The sequence below is a fragment of the Rhea pennata genome, chromosome 2 (genome assembly GCF_028389875.1).
Source record: "Rhea pennata isolate bPtePen1 chromosome 2, bPtePen1.pri, whole genome shotgun sequence".
Classification (NCBI taxonomy): domain Eukaryota; kingdom Metazoa; phylum Chordata; class Aves; order Rheiformes; family Rheidae; genus Rhea; species Rhea pennata.
In genome coordinates this window covers 11,226,548-11,240,715 of record NC_084664.1, presented here as the reverse complement: position 1 = coordinate 11,240,715, position 14,168 = coordinate 11,226,548, and the positions used below count along the sequence as shown (strand labels likewise).

At 34.9% G+C, this 14,168-nt stretch overlaps 1 protein-coding gene across 1 annotated transcript in view; it reads left to right on the top strand.

Annotated features, from left to right (window-relative positions):
• Nucleotides 1-14,168, top strand: part of NCAPG2 (non-SMC condensin II complex subunit G2) — a 48,852-nt gene that overhangs the window by 27,559 nt on the left and 7,125 nt on the right. The window contains exons 13-24 of the mRNA XM_062567670.1: nt 1,056-1,278; nt 2,195-2,301; nt 2,722-2,895; nt 4,623-4,693; nt 4,952-5,105; nt 5,268-5,441; nt 6,305-6,421; nt 6,554-6,697; nt 7,931-8,030; nt 8,626-8,810; nt 9,572-9,715; nt 11,711-11,814. Coding sequence (XP_062423654.1) covers nt 1,056-1,278; nt 2,195-2,301; nt 2,722-2,895; nt 4,623-4,693; nt 4,952-5,105; nt 5,268-5,441; nt 6,305-6,421; nt 6,554-6,697; nt 7,931-8,030; nt 8,626-8,810; nt 9,572-9,715; nt 11,711-11,814 — 1,697 coding nt within the window. The remainder of the gene's footprint in view (nt 1-1,055; nt 1,279-2,194; nt 2,302-2,721; nt 2,896-4,622; nt 4,694-4,951; nt 5,106-5,267; nt 5,442-6,304; nt 6,422-6,553; nt 6,698-7,930; nt 8,031-8,625; nt 8,811-9,571; nt 9,716-11,710; nt 11,815-14,168) is intronic.

The following is a 14,168-nucleotide window of genomic DNA, read 5'->3' as shown; positions in this document are numbered from 1 at the left end:
ACTTGTTTGAATGGACCAAGTGATGTACCTCCTTCCTAGAACGTTTCTTACACCTTAATGAAAATCTTTCCACTAGCTGTCTTCGGGTTTGGTGTTTGTCTCCACAGAACACCTGTGAAACGACAGGTGTCTTTCTGGCTTTTACCTGCTCTTTTACTGTTGGGTTTCTCACAGGTCAGGTAAAGATCTTTGATTTTCTTATGAATCCTGTTTAAGTAGAGCATATTCTCAATTTATAAAGATGGTGTTTTTAAGACTATTTGGGAAAAGGGGGAAAAATACAAAAATAAATGTTCTTTTCTTAAAATAGAATCATTTAGTACAATAGTAACCCAGAGGAGGGGTCCAGAATTACAGATGTGTGGTGGTACTCTGAAAGAAAGCTTTTTTCTGAAGTTTCAGTTTTAGAAGGCTCTAAGGCCAGGTGTTCCTCTATTGGTAAAACGTTGGTGGAATGGCAGAAGTATCACTGTGACACTGAACCTTGTACTCATATTCTGTATTGTTCCTGTGTATTAATTGATAAGAGATGTATCATTTGATAACTTGTTCTGGAAGTGTGGGTCTTTGAAGTCTTATTGTGATTTCTATTATATTGTTCTGATACTGCTATTTATTTAGAAAAATACTTCTCAAATATCTTTCCTTAATAATATGATTATATGTCATTTTTATAATTTCCTTATTTTTTTAATGTCCATTTCAACATTAGTCTGTAACTTTACAGGTACTCTGCAGTTCTTCATGTACTCAGGTTTAACTCTTCACCATTTGTGATTATAATAGCAAAAAGTTACTGCAGTTTGCTGATACAGATATGGTTTAACGGACCAGCATCTACAGTCATGAGTTGATCTGTTAGTATTATTGTCTGCATATATAGTAAAATACAAACAAGCTTTAGGCTACAGAAATGCATATGCTATTCTGGTAGATATATATGTTGCAAATTAATTTTGATGCAGGAAACACTATTAAAACATTGGGATTTCTCCCCCCCCCCCTTTTATTTTTAATCTCCTCCAACCCCTTTAATTTCTTCTCACTTTAAAAAGTTCTGGAAAATCTGCCCCATGGAGCATCTTCTGACTCGTCTTGAAGTTGATTCACGGCCTGTGTCACGGCGTATAGTGAATCTCCTGTTCAACTCCTTCTTCCCCATTAACCAGCCTGAGGATGTATGGTGTGAACGTTGTGTTACTCTAATCCAGATGAATTCAGCAGCAGCTAGAAAGTTTTATCAATATGCTTATGAGTATACTGCCCCCACCAATATAGGTAAAGTACAAAACATTATCAGTCTCTGGAAATGCCATTTATACACCATGTGATTGTTTTTTAGTTTTTCTGCAACAGTGCTCGCAATAGGACATTGTCACTAGATCTTTTTTTTTAATATAAAATAAGTTCTTTTTGAAATTCCTGACACTAGTAATGAATCCTAGTGATTTAAGTTCTAGACTTTTTCAATGAAGACTAAAAAGCCATCCTCTCCATTGAAAGCTTTTGAGACTTTCAGTGACAACAGTATGTACCACAGAGAGTATAATCACCGTTTGGAAAAGAGTGCTGTTGAACCAAGTAAACTGGACACTTTTATTTCCAACGAGTTCTGATACCATAAATACAAAGCAATTAGCATGAATTGGCCTGGGTATGAAGCCCAAGCTGTTGCCTCTTCTCCAGTCCTCATTACCTATGTTAAGTAGTTTTGAAGTACTGTGTGCTAATGTATTTCAGCTAGTAATATTTTCACTAGAGGTGGCATAACCTTTTCACATTTATCTAAGGGTGAGCTCCTCACTAAGGAGTGTAAGGGTTAGGCATCTTCGATTAAATAATTAGAATTTACAACTGAGATGTATTTTGAATATTCGTTAAATTAATAGCTATATCAGATGAATGTGGGAAGTTTCTCTGATCCTGATTTGTCTGTAAGTTTTTTGCTACTGTTGTTTTTTAATCTGTGGATTTTCTTAGCAATGAAATTATAGACTTGACGGTGATTTAGCCATTTCTGCTTCATAACTTCCCTATCTTTTTTACTGGGAAATTTTGTATCTTTTTTTGCTGGCTGCAACTGGTTCTCTTGCCCACTTTTCAGAATGACTTGCTAGCATTACATGTAGAAGCACTTGCTAATAACATTCTGAATGAACAATAAATATATAATTCTTATTATATTTAAATGTAGCTAAACTGATGCTAACTATTCGGCGCTGCTTGAATGCCTGCATCCAGAAAGCAACGAAAGAAAGTTTTCATAATGATGACGATGAAAATGAAAAGGAGAACATAAGTGTAAGAAAGTCTACTTTATGATAAGTCCTAGTAACTTTCTCTGTGACACATATTTTGAGAGGTAGGTAGTTAATGATAAGCCAGAAATCATAAGGAAAGCACTTAGGCATTTCTGGATTTCAAAGGGGAAAACAACCATCATGGCATTTCCATGCTCTGTGATGATGGTAATTTAATTAAGTAGCTAGAGTAAGCTAGAAGAAATGTAAATCATAATTAAAATGATTTTTTTTTGTTAAAACATAACAAAATCACAGGAGCTATATATGCGTTAAGAATAAGTAAGAGTTCATGTTCTACAACAAATCCAACACCATTTTGCAGTGAATACATGGATTTTCATTCTTTTAAACCTTATTTTAACCTACATTTATATTTTAAAATACAAAGGGTAATATGATCTAAGTGTTTGTATTTCAGACACTGAATAATGTGTTGTCAATAAATGATATGGCCTCCATGGCAAGTTTGTTGGAGATAACTGTAATTCTTTGGAGAAGTATTCACAAAGCACTAGATCACAATGAAGATGCCAAAGATTATGCCATCAGAAAATTTGCTTCTGTACTTCCTGAATATTTCAAAGTATTTAAGGTAAGGAGAACATAAATTTAAACTTATATTTTCTTGTAATGATTTAATATTTCTTTCAGATATCTTTGTGTTCGTCTTGAATCTGTTTTCATGAAATTAAGTATTCTTTCTTTTTTATTGTTGTTACTATGATCTATAAAAATGGCAAGTTTCTTGGAATTCCACAAACAGGTAAAAGCCATTCTCTAATTTCAAGGTCTGACCAATCAACCATTATTTAAATAGTCAACACAGACTTTTTTAATGCAACAAATAGATCTTCTTGCAGTGTCTTCAAAGGAATCCATCCTTTGGAATGTTTTTGGAATATCTTGAAAATCAGTAACTGAAAATATGCATTGTTTCCTCCTCCTCTTCTTCAACACAGTTACTTGTTACTATGATCCAGTTTCTCTTCAGCTACTGCTGTCAAGACAGCTGAAGAAACTGAGGCTTCTTTTTCATTTACTTGTGATTATTTTTTATTAATTTGATTATATTCTCTAAATGTTTTGGTGCACTTATTGTTTGTATTCGAAATATGCACTTAGTTAATATCAGTAATTTTCATAATTTTAGTCCCTTTGATCTGTTTAATTGTTCTAGTGTTCATCTTCAAGATGTTATGTTTTGCCTGTGACTAATAGTATGTGCTTCAATGTGTACTGCCTTTAGGAGGACTTCTAGTTATTGCCTTTTATGCCGAAGTCTGCTGAATTATGCTGTCTGATTACAACATCATTCAAGCTAGTTTTAGTTTAATCTAGCATTAAAAGGAGTTCATTGCTATATTCTGCAGCATGGATATACCCTAGAGCATTTGGAAATTGTGAAAGCCATGCCAAAGCCTTTTTGGTAAAGGAAGTAACTTCTCATAGGTTTGTTGAGCAGACAAGATATTCAGCTTTAGCAACCAATCTCTTTGATATTTTCACACAAAGAGTAATCAGCTTGGATCTCTGTCATCAGAGGCTTAGTTCCTAAAATTGAGCCAGGAGTTTCCTTTTCAGAAAAGCTGTATGTATGTATGTATTTAAATGTTCTTTTAAAAATCATCTTTAAAAAGGTCTTAGCTCTTCGAATGTCCAAATAGGTAATAATTTTGATTGTGTTCATGGATATAGTACAAACAGAAAGACTACTTCCTAAGAGTCTTTCTCATAGATTGGTTTGCATATAGTCCTAGTGGGACTGTCATGATCTATACCTTATGATGTGTTGTAACAACTTGTAGTGCATTTTTACATTACCACTGTTATATAAACTCATTTTCTTCAGAGTCTTTATATATATATATATATATATATATATATATATATATATATATATATATATTTCCGATTGGAATGGATATTAATTTACTTGGAGGAGATAGATAGATGGTGTAATGGTTGTGCAATTAAATACTAGCCACTACAAGGATATGTGTAAGCTTGAACAGTTATTTCTTTTGCAATAGTTCTTAATGTAATGGAACCATAGATAATTCATGGTAGTTGCTCTGACAGTTTGTCAGAAAGCTGAAAGTTAAGATTGTTGATAAGAGTCCTTCAAGAATATAAATCAGCATTTTCATATTGCATGCCAGATACCATTATAAGCTTATTTCAGTTCTGTTTCTTACGAGGAAAAAAGGGAAATCTTCTAAATTTGAGATAATGTAATTGTACTTTTTTCAGTACTCGTTAACTTTGCATGTATGTATGCGTCTGTACGTGCACATAATAAAGCAGGACTTTTTATCCTAGGATGATCGTTGCACGATTCCGTTGATTATCCTGGCATCCTTTATGCCACCTGCTGCTATTCCTACATTCAGGTACTTTTTTTTAATCCAAAATATCAATGAAAACCAAGCTCTTGTTGACTATTATTTTTTTTCCTCATACTGATGCATTAAATAAAATGTCCATTTGTATAAATTATTCCTCTAAATACACCTTATTAAGCCAGTAAGATCTATGAGGTATAAATGTGCATGAAGCCATTTGTGAATCTTTTCTGATACTAGTTTATTCGGTGTTTGAATTGTTTCTGCACTAATGGATATAAAGTTCATGTTTGTTGGTTGTTTTAGTTGTAGTGTGCTCTCAAAACTCAGAAATCTTGACAATGGAGCTGATGAAAGCAAATACTCCACACTGATAGACTGCATGTGTCGCTGGGGTCAAGTGGGACATATTATGGAATTAGCCTGTGACTGGTTGTCTGATGTGCTAACCCCAAGAAAGGTATGCATAAATCGATGAAATTTTTTGTTAGATTACATAAATGCCTTTACTGTGCTTTTTGCTTTTTAGAAGGAACTTTTTTAATACCTCATTATTCCCCTTTGGAATTACTGTAATTACAGTAACACTGTTATACTGGTTCTGTTCTTCCTTCTCATTTAGAGCATTAAAACATCAGAACGACGAGTACGTATCCATGTAACACATGAATCGAAGCCAGAATTAGCACTTGATTACATTGAATATTTATTGACTCATCCTGTTAATCGGGGTTGCCTGCTTGCTGTTCCTAAAAAGAAACTGAACCAGCTTTTGAGAATTCTCAGTGCTGCAAAGGTAGTGTTGTCCTTACCACAAAATAAGAAAAACGTATTCCATATTCAGCCACCATGTTCCTAATAGTTATTACCATGGGCTGCTTGTACTAGCTGATTCACTCCTTCCCCGATTTGAATTAGACTATTTAACTAGTTAAATAAAGACTATGTTTCATGTGTAAGGGATCAGAATTAGATGATGATTGTTTCATGCATTACTAGAGGAAATTATAGAAATATATAGAGGTTCTGGGGACAAAATTAGTTTGATTGTAATTGCAATAATTTCCATATAGAAAACTGGACTACTTGAAGGCAAGACTAGATTTTCCTTTTTATCTATATTTAAGATAAATCTTCTAAACTAGAAGTGTATTAATTCAGATTGTTTGCACCTGGCAGATTTTAATGTGGCTATCATTTTTAGTTGTCTCAAATTTGTAATTTAGTTTTAGCATTTTTAGGGGATCTGACTTTCAGCATGTGTGTGAAAGGAATACTCTGAAAATCAGGCTTCCTTAATATATGTCAGAAAAACACTTCCTCACTGTGAGAGTTGTTGAACACTGGAAGAAGCTGCCCAGAGAGGCTGTGGAGTCTCCATCCTGGGAGATACTGAAAGCTCATCTGGACACAGTCCTGGGCAATCTGCTCTAGCTGACCAGCTTGAGCAGGGGGATTGGACCAGGTGATCTCCAGAGGTCTCTTCCAACGTCAACTACTTGGTGATTCTGTTAGTTTTGGCATTGCAGAATGAAAGTATTTGAAAACGTATCTGTTCGTGGGAAAGAGTAGGGTTTTTTTAATCTTCTGTTTTAAACCTATGGGAAAACACAAACGTTTGAAAGTATTTTCTGAAAAATTTTAAATGTGATATTGCAGGAGGTTCTTAGCTCAATTCTGAAAGCAACTGATACAAGTTCTGGTAGCTACAATCAAGCAACTAGCCTAAGAGCCTTCAGCCTCTATTGTAGGTTGAGTATTCATCTTCAGAACAAGGTATAGTTACACCTTTTCAGAATAAACTGAAGTTACAGCTGACATTACAGCTCAAATTGAAATTGTACTAAGAGTACAATTTCAAAAGAATTGGAAAGGCACTTGGTAACATTTTTCTATTTTTTTTTTCAGTTTTCTGAAGAAGGAAAAGATTACGTTTCACTGCTGAAGGAGACAGGTGCTTGGATAGAAAGTCAAATTGTACCTTTTATACTAGCAAGTAGTCAAGAGGATGGCATTTCAGAACGCTGTAATATTTCTGAGTCAATTATCCAGGTTAGAGCTCTCTTAACATATGACTGGCACCAGTACAGTTTAAATAGTGTATGTAGTACATGCAGCAATTTTGTACTAATCATAGTGCACTGGAGTATTTGGAGTCCAGTAAGTAAATGAGCTAATGAAACAGTCCTGATTGTTTTGAGGTTAGGTTTGTGGTTTTGCTATTGGCATAATTGCTTAAAATGTCTCAAGCTTTTTTAATAGCTTTTAGTTATGTCATATCACTTTTATGTTATCAAACATAAAGCATAACACTTTGTGCTCAGGTATCACTAAACTTCTGGAATATATTGCTTTAGAAAAATTTCCAACAAACTATTGTCTTTGGCACTTACTCCAGCAGTTAAATCAAGTGTTTGGAGTCAGCAATGTGTAGTTTTTATCTAGATTTTTTTTTTTCACCTAATGGTGCATAATATCTCTTTTCAGCATGTCTGTTGAAGTGAGGAAGAAGCATGTTTTACGTTTTACACTTGCGAGAATCCCCACTCAGTAGCTTCTTTCACATAGTATATGAAAGAAGTATACAAGAGGGGATAAGACAGGCTCTCCTTTTTCCAGTTATATTTCTCTATCACTGCCCTGTGGCATATCATGTTCTTTCCCATCCCACCTTGCCTTCTCTCCTTGGTCTATTACTGAATTGGCCCTTTGCTGTTAAGCATGTTATGGACAGAGATTCATTGTGGGGGGCCTATTCTCTCAGGCCTCTGCTTTGGCCAGAGAGCGACCTTTGGTCATCTCCTTGTTCCTCTTGAACCAAATCTCTGCTGCTTCATTCCACCCAGGCTCCTCATGTTGTGTAGGATTACCAAATCCTTGTAACTCAGTTCTTACTGGTTTCAAGATTTCCCTCCTGCTTCCACTTTGGTACTACTGTCAGTTTTCCACCACTTTTAGGGACCATCCTGCAGGCCTAGTGCATTCTTGTATTCAGATACACAAAATAAGAAAATGTTAAGTGGGGCTGATAGATCCTCTAACACAAACACTAGTGTTGGAAACTATGAAATTTATAGATATTTTTCCAATATAATTTCTCACCAAACTGTTAGTACTGTGATGTTTTTTAAATACTTCCCTCCTGCTCCTAATCTGTCTTCAAAATGCTAAGGATAATTAAATTATTCCCTTCACCTCATATTTTTATTTTATTTTTATTACTACTACTGAAGGGTAACTTTATGTATTTTTTTTTTCTGATAAATTTTTGCATCTTTTTCCTAGGCCTATCTGACAGTGTGTAAAGATGTCATAATGGTTGGCCTTGGAAATCTCAAGTTTCAAGCACACCTTTTAGATATGGCGCTTTCAGTTGTACAAACAGGTACATTATTCTGTGCGCGCATCTCCTTATATACTTAACTGATTTCTGTTACGTTAACAGAACTGTTGCTTTTATCCTTTGGGATTCTATTTCTCCAAAAATGGTGTTTACAGCTTATACTTGCATTAATAGTACAGTCAAAAGTCATGACAGCTTTTCAGAAATCTGAGAACAAGCAGAAAATCAGTCCCCAAGCATGTCTCTGTTGATTACTAATATTTCTTCCTTGCTCTTAGATGCCAGTTACAGCTATGTAGTTTGATTTTAAAAAAGTGTTTGTGTGTATATACACATTATAGAAGACAACATTGTAGTGCGATTTAAATTTGGCTCACATTCAGAAATTCATGCCTACAGTATAGACAGAAATAAAGCTCAGTTCCTGAAGAAATCCACAAATTGAACCTCTGTGCTGCAGGAATTTTGAAGAGACTTGGATTTTTCGTGATAGAATATTGATTAAACTGTATGAAAATTTCAGCTACAGGGCTCAGAAGCTAAATATATCATCTATGCTTGTAAACTGTTGCTCTTCTTGTACCTGAAAAATATTTTATTAAAATGTTTGTATTGTGTCATTTATCTGTTTCTCTAGAGAGAGGTGGCTTTTGTATTCCAGTCTTGTTGTGTGCTCTTAAAGAAATTATTGAAGCTTCTTTGGCTCAGCATATTGACACAGATGAAGTGGCAGATCTTCTCTGTGCTGTTCAGACAGTCTTCCAGAAAGTTTTAGAATGTGTGGCACGTCAGCTCAAGAAACAGCAGGAAGAAGGGCTTCAGGTATCATACTACTCTTAAAATTGTAGTATGTGTAGATGACTCCATCATTTTTATTCAGATGTGAGCTGGTGTTATTCTTGGACACTTTGAGTTTATTATTCCAATGGACATCTGATTATATTTTCAATTAGTTTTTCTAATATTATGCTAAGTTTCCTTGACTCCAGCAGGAAATCTTTCTTAAGCATTGTTGTTCTACTAGTGATGGGAAAACTAGAAAGCAGAGAACAATGCATTCTATTACCAGTGATCCTGAACAACACTAGTACTCATAGATTATTAACCTTATCTGTAATTAGAATGAACTTTCTCTATGCAGAGGAAAAATTCAATAATATATATTACAGATATATATATTACAGATTGGAGAGGGAGAAGTTGTGGTATTGATATATGGATTCTGTCCAAAAGTTCTTCAGATCCTCCCATCTTCACAGAAAAGTCAACTTCTTGTATTTTATAGCAGACATCATCTAGTAGGGACATGGGTGGATAATTTTGGAAAATCTTATGGTATGCTTCTCAGGACTTAAGGAAAAAGCATTTCAATTCTTTTATGGTTCAGATGTTTTAGGAAATTTCTTTGTGTTTCTTAAACTTAATGACTTAAGACATGCTACTGTTTTTTTATCCTGGGTGACTAAAATATACCAGTAGCTTTCTGGGTGTGATCTGTACTACTTCAGAGAATAGCTTGCTGAAATATTTTAATTGTACTCAAGCAATCTCAAACAGCTGATCTGTGTTTCTTTTGGTTTTAGTTGATTCACTCTATTCAGTTGCCTCTTGGGGAATTCATACACACAGTCCAGTGCTGGCATTCAACTTACACAGCAGTTCACAAAGGTGTACTCTCAACTCTCCTAGCTGCAGTAGTAGCAGAGATAAATTATGTGCTACAGAAGGTAAAGTTAATGCTTTTTTTTTTTTGTTCCGTTTATTTGTTTTTAACAGTATGTTGGAACTGTGTTAACTATGGCAGCTAGTGTAGGGTTTTTTTTCCCCTACAGCAGATGAAGATTTTGTGTATGTTGTCATGAAACAAATAGGAATTTTTACATGCCATAATTTCATATTGAAATTCAACTCTTAGATTTATGGCTACAGCGGTGTAAGAACACTAGAATTGTCCTGGTGCCTAGCTCACTATCTAACTCAAATAACAACCAGGAAAATTTGCAACTTAGGTACTCTTGTGAGTGCCATGAGATATATTCCAGATGTTCAACATCTATAATGTTGTTGGTGTTAGGAATTGTGTTCATTAAATAAATATTTTGCCTGCTGATGTTCACATCATCTTCACAGAGAGTTTGCTGAAATATTTTAAGTATAGTCAAACAATCTCAAAAACTTTGGTTTTCATTAGTATTGGAAGATTTGGGATTTTTTCTCTTTTCAATTCAAGATGGCTGTTTGAGAGCCAAAGATGTATTTCTAATCTTGAGCTTTAATTTCCATCATTAGTAGTAATAAGCCTTAAACCTGTCTGTCTAACCTCATCTGCTTCTGAAAAGTCATCGTGGTTGACAAGAGTGTTATGATGGCAGATTCTAATTAAGCTAGAAAATATGGTGCTAAAACATAAAATAGGTATTAAAAGCATTCACGTTGTTTGCACACAAATTGAACCTAAACTTACCTTGCTTCATCTCACCCATCATTAGGGAACTTAAGATCCCAGGAGGTAAATACTAGACAGCTGAAAAGACCTCTTAAAGACTCCAGTACCATATTCTTGGAACTGTCCCATAAGGTTTTATTAGAAGCAGCTTTTTGTAATGCTAGTCCAAAGCAGGCTGGTGTCCTCAGCACTGATCACATCTGCATTTTCTGCTTCAGTACAGACCTGTCTCTAATACTACTGTCTTTTTGGTCCCTCTGTGGTGCTCGAGGAATTCTGACTATCTGAGCAGAGTTCCTTTGGAAGGTGAAGAAGAAAGCTGTAATACTGAGAAGAATATGTAGAGAGTTTATTCTATATACTTCAGGTCCCAAGAAGTCCAAGGGACAATTGATCTTCTTGAAGGAAGTGGGTAGAACTCCAAATGCCTGTTCCTAATGCGTGTAGTATTAGGAACCAAATAGGGCTCATAAGATTGGAAGCTTTGAAAATTAACAAGTAGGAGCAGAGGTTCTACTCTAACTGTGGTTGTAAGATACGCCATAAATAGCACAGTAATCAGTTGCCAGAAAGTAGAGTACCACAGAAATACTGCTACGATTCTGCATTGCAGAGGGAACTGAAATGATACCGGAGATTTGCCCGTAAATGTTAATGTATCAGCTGTGGGACTGTGTGATGTGAGCATGCTCTTTACAGATGCTGCAAGGGTAAAAGTTTATGGTCTTGAATAATACTGCAGATTCATACCTGTAGGTTATGAATGCTTGTGGCAGGTAACTCCAGTGATTTGGGTTTTTCCTTGCCCTTTAGGTTATTTTGCTACTAAGTCAAAATGTCATTTCTAGCTAAATACTTGATGAATACTTGCCAAATCTAGAACTTGATACCAAAAAGAGCTGACGCAGGGAATCAGGAAATCATGATTATTAAATTATTTTTAGAAATTATGTGTCCGTATGTAAGCTTGCAGACACAAAGGTAGTTAATTTTTGTTGAGCAGGTTATGCCTTTGAGTTGTAACCAGCAATTAGTTAAGCGAGACTTCCGTTCAAAACTGTGGAAAATATTTCCTTTGATACAAGTACTATTTGTTCTAGTTCTGTCCTTCCTAATTTAAATTTATTTTGCTTGTTTTGACACTGCACAATTACATTAAGTCTTAGAAAAATACATATAAACATGTGATTACTGAAGTTTAGATTTGCTTTAATGTTCTCTGTGTACATATACACAGAGTTAATATACATGAGTTGTTGACTTTCTGGGTTTTCAGGCTTCCAGCGAAGGACATGTGAATATGCTAAAGACTGTTTCAGACCTCCCTCCTCTCTCAAGCAGCTTAATGGTCATAATTATGAAGTCAGTTGATGTTGTCAGGTAAATGCTGCTCCATTAAGTTTTGCGAGATTGTTAAAAATATGGAATGGATTATATTGTCAAGAAAGACTTTATTTTTAAATTCAGGTAAATGCTGAGTAACTAGACACTATCAGTAGCTTACTGTTTTCTCCTTCACTACTTTGGGGACTGCTAGTCCCTTTCTCTTGATATATTGCTTGTAAACGTTGATTTGGAGGATTGGACGTAGTGGTGTTTTGTGTTTTAACTTTATCTGAAAGTGTTCATTGCTTATCAGACTGCTTATCTTGATTTCTTTAAACACCCTTCTTGGCTTGCTTCTTTTATAAGTTACATATAAGCATAAGTCCTTTCACTATAGAGGTATTTAGATGAGAGAATATTTACCAGAAATAGCATTATATCTTTAACCTGAAACCTGAAAATCTGCAATAGAGTGACAGTTGTACTAATGGCTGCATACATATCATAAAACTCAAATGTATTTAAATTATCTCAAAACTCTAAAAATCCCCAAAGTAGGATTAAATGTGGGGTGGGTGGATGTAGTGGGTTTTTTTTCGTTTTTGTTTTTAACTTAGTGTTTGTTACATTTTTCTAAATTTAGTAGGTAGCTTCCTGAACATGTGTTAAAATTGTGGCAGGTGAATTTGATCATTTGCTTTGCTTAGTGTGTTCATATCCAATTTGTATGATTATTCCTACACCAGAATTATTTTGAATGATCAAGGGGCTAATACCTATTCCTTAAAAGCCCTATGTTCTCTTTTGCTTAGGACAACTAACTCCTGTTCTTAACTCATCTGTCAGGCATACAGTATTCCTATCTCTGCTATCACAAGATTGTTCTAGATTTTTTTCTAAATGCTTTTCGAATTCTACTCAGTTCAGCTAGCTAGACTTCAGTACTTTGTCTTCATAGAAAACAGAAGCCTCTAGAAGGTGTGACTAGCAGTAGTTCTCCTAATCCAAATCCTGTTTTTCTGTGAGGCAGCTGTCCTTGCAGGTTCAGCCTCAGTGAAGCACAGTTACTTTGTGCTGCTCTTTTGAACAGAGACACAGAACGTCAACGAATTCTTCTGAAGCTTTTTCTCGTAGTGGTCAAGAAGGGTCTTGTCTGTCCTTGAAGGAGAATACTGCAAGTTAGGACTAGATAATTTCTATGATTACTCTGACAAACATATCTTCTAGTATGTACATTTGGTGCAAAGATCATCTAAGTTAGATGATGATACGTACCTGGTTCCACTGGTGCCTCAGGACTGAAACTGCTTTTAAAGCTGTTCGTTTTTGTTTGTTTTTTTTTAATTTGTATCAGTAAGCCAAAATCAAAGATTCTAGTCGTCATTCATCATTTCAGAATCATTCATCATCTCAGACATTAGTGACATTATCACTGTTTTCCATAGCTATGTGAGAGCTTTGGACACCAGAGAATCTGATGTAAGCTTCTAAATTGCAAAAACACAACCATCTTGCATCAGGTTCTGCAGACTACTGTGCTTTGAGTTACTAATTAAACACCTGTAGCATTGAATCTCAGTTCCATTTCCAGTCATAATACTGAGTGACTTGGCATCATCCAGCCATTTGTGTGTGTCCTTTGCTGCCCTTCAGTAAGAAACTATCAGTATTGGAACCAATTATTTCCCTCTCACATATGAATTTGGAAACAGCTTATTGTTCTGAAACATTCCTATTTTATCTTTGCCATAAAGGGAAGTGGTTGCATAAATCCTGCAATAAGTCTAACTGCAGATTAGTAAAATTGAAGTGGACCTTAACGGAACTAAATAGTGTTCCTACAAAGCTAAACAGTGATAATGATAAAGTCAAAACTCTAATCAGAGTTGAATCAATCAGCAATTTAAGAGTAATATGAAATGGAGTCAACACTTGGTCATATTAGTCCACACTAAAATGATAAAGTTAATGCAATATATAAGCAACTTCATTAATACTGATGTCAGAGCCTAAAAAGGTTTCATCTTTCTTAGTTCTTTCAAGCAATAGTTGAGCTTCTACAAAGGTTATTTACTAGTTATATTCAAAGTTATTTTATGAGTGAAGGCAGGTTCTTTTCTTAACTGAAAACTCAATTTTCATATTTTAGCACAGTAAAAGCATGAAGAGCCATTAAAGTTGAAGCTATTTTATAAAGGTTTATTCTTTCTTGGGTTTAAGAGCCACACACTTATTTGCTCTCAGTTTCCCTTGTAGGACAGAGTAGTTCTTCACAGATGCATTATGACCACTTAGTTTTTGCTCTAGGGAGTGTGAGGATTATAGATCTTTTACATCTGCTACTTCATCCTTCTTGTACTTTTGCTTTTTCATGATTTTATGAGAATTAGTTCTGTGTTAAATCTTTA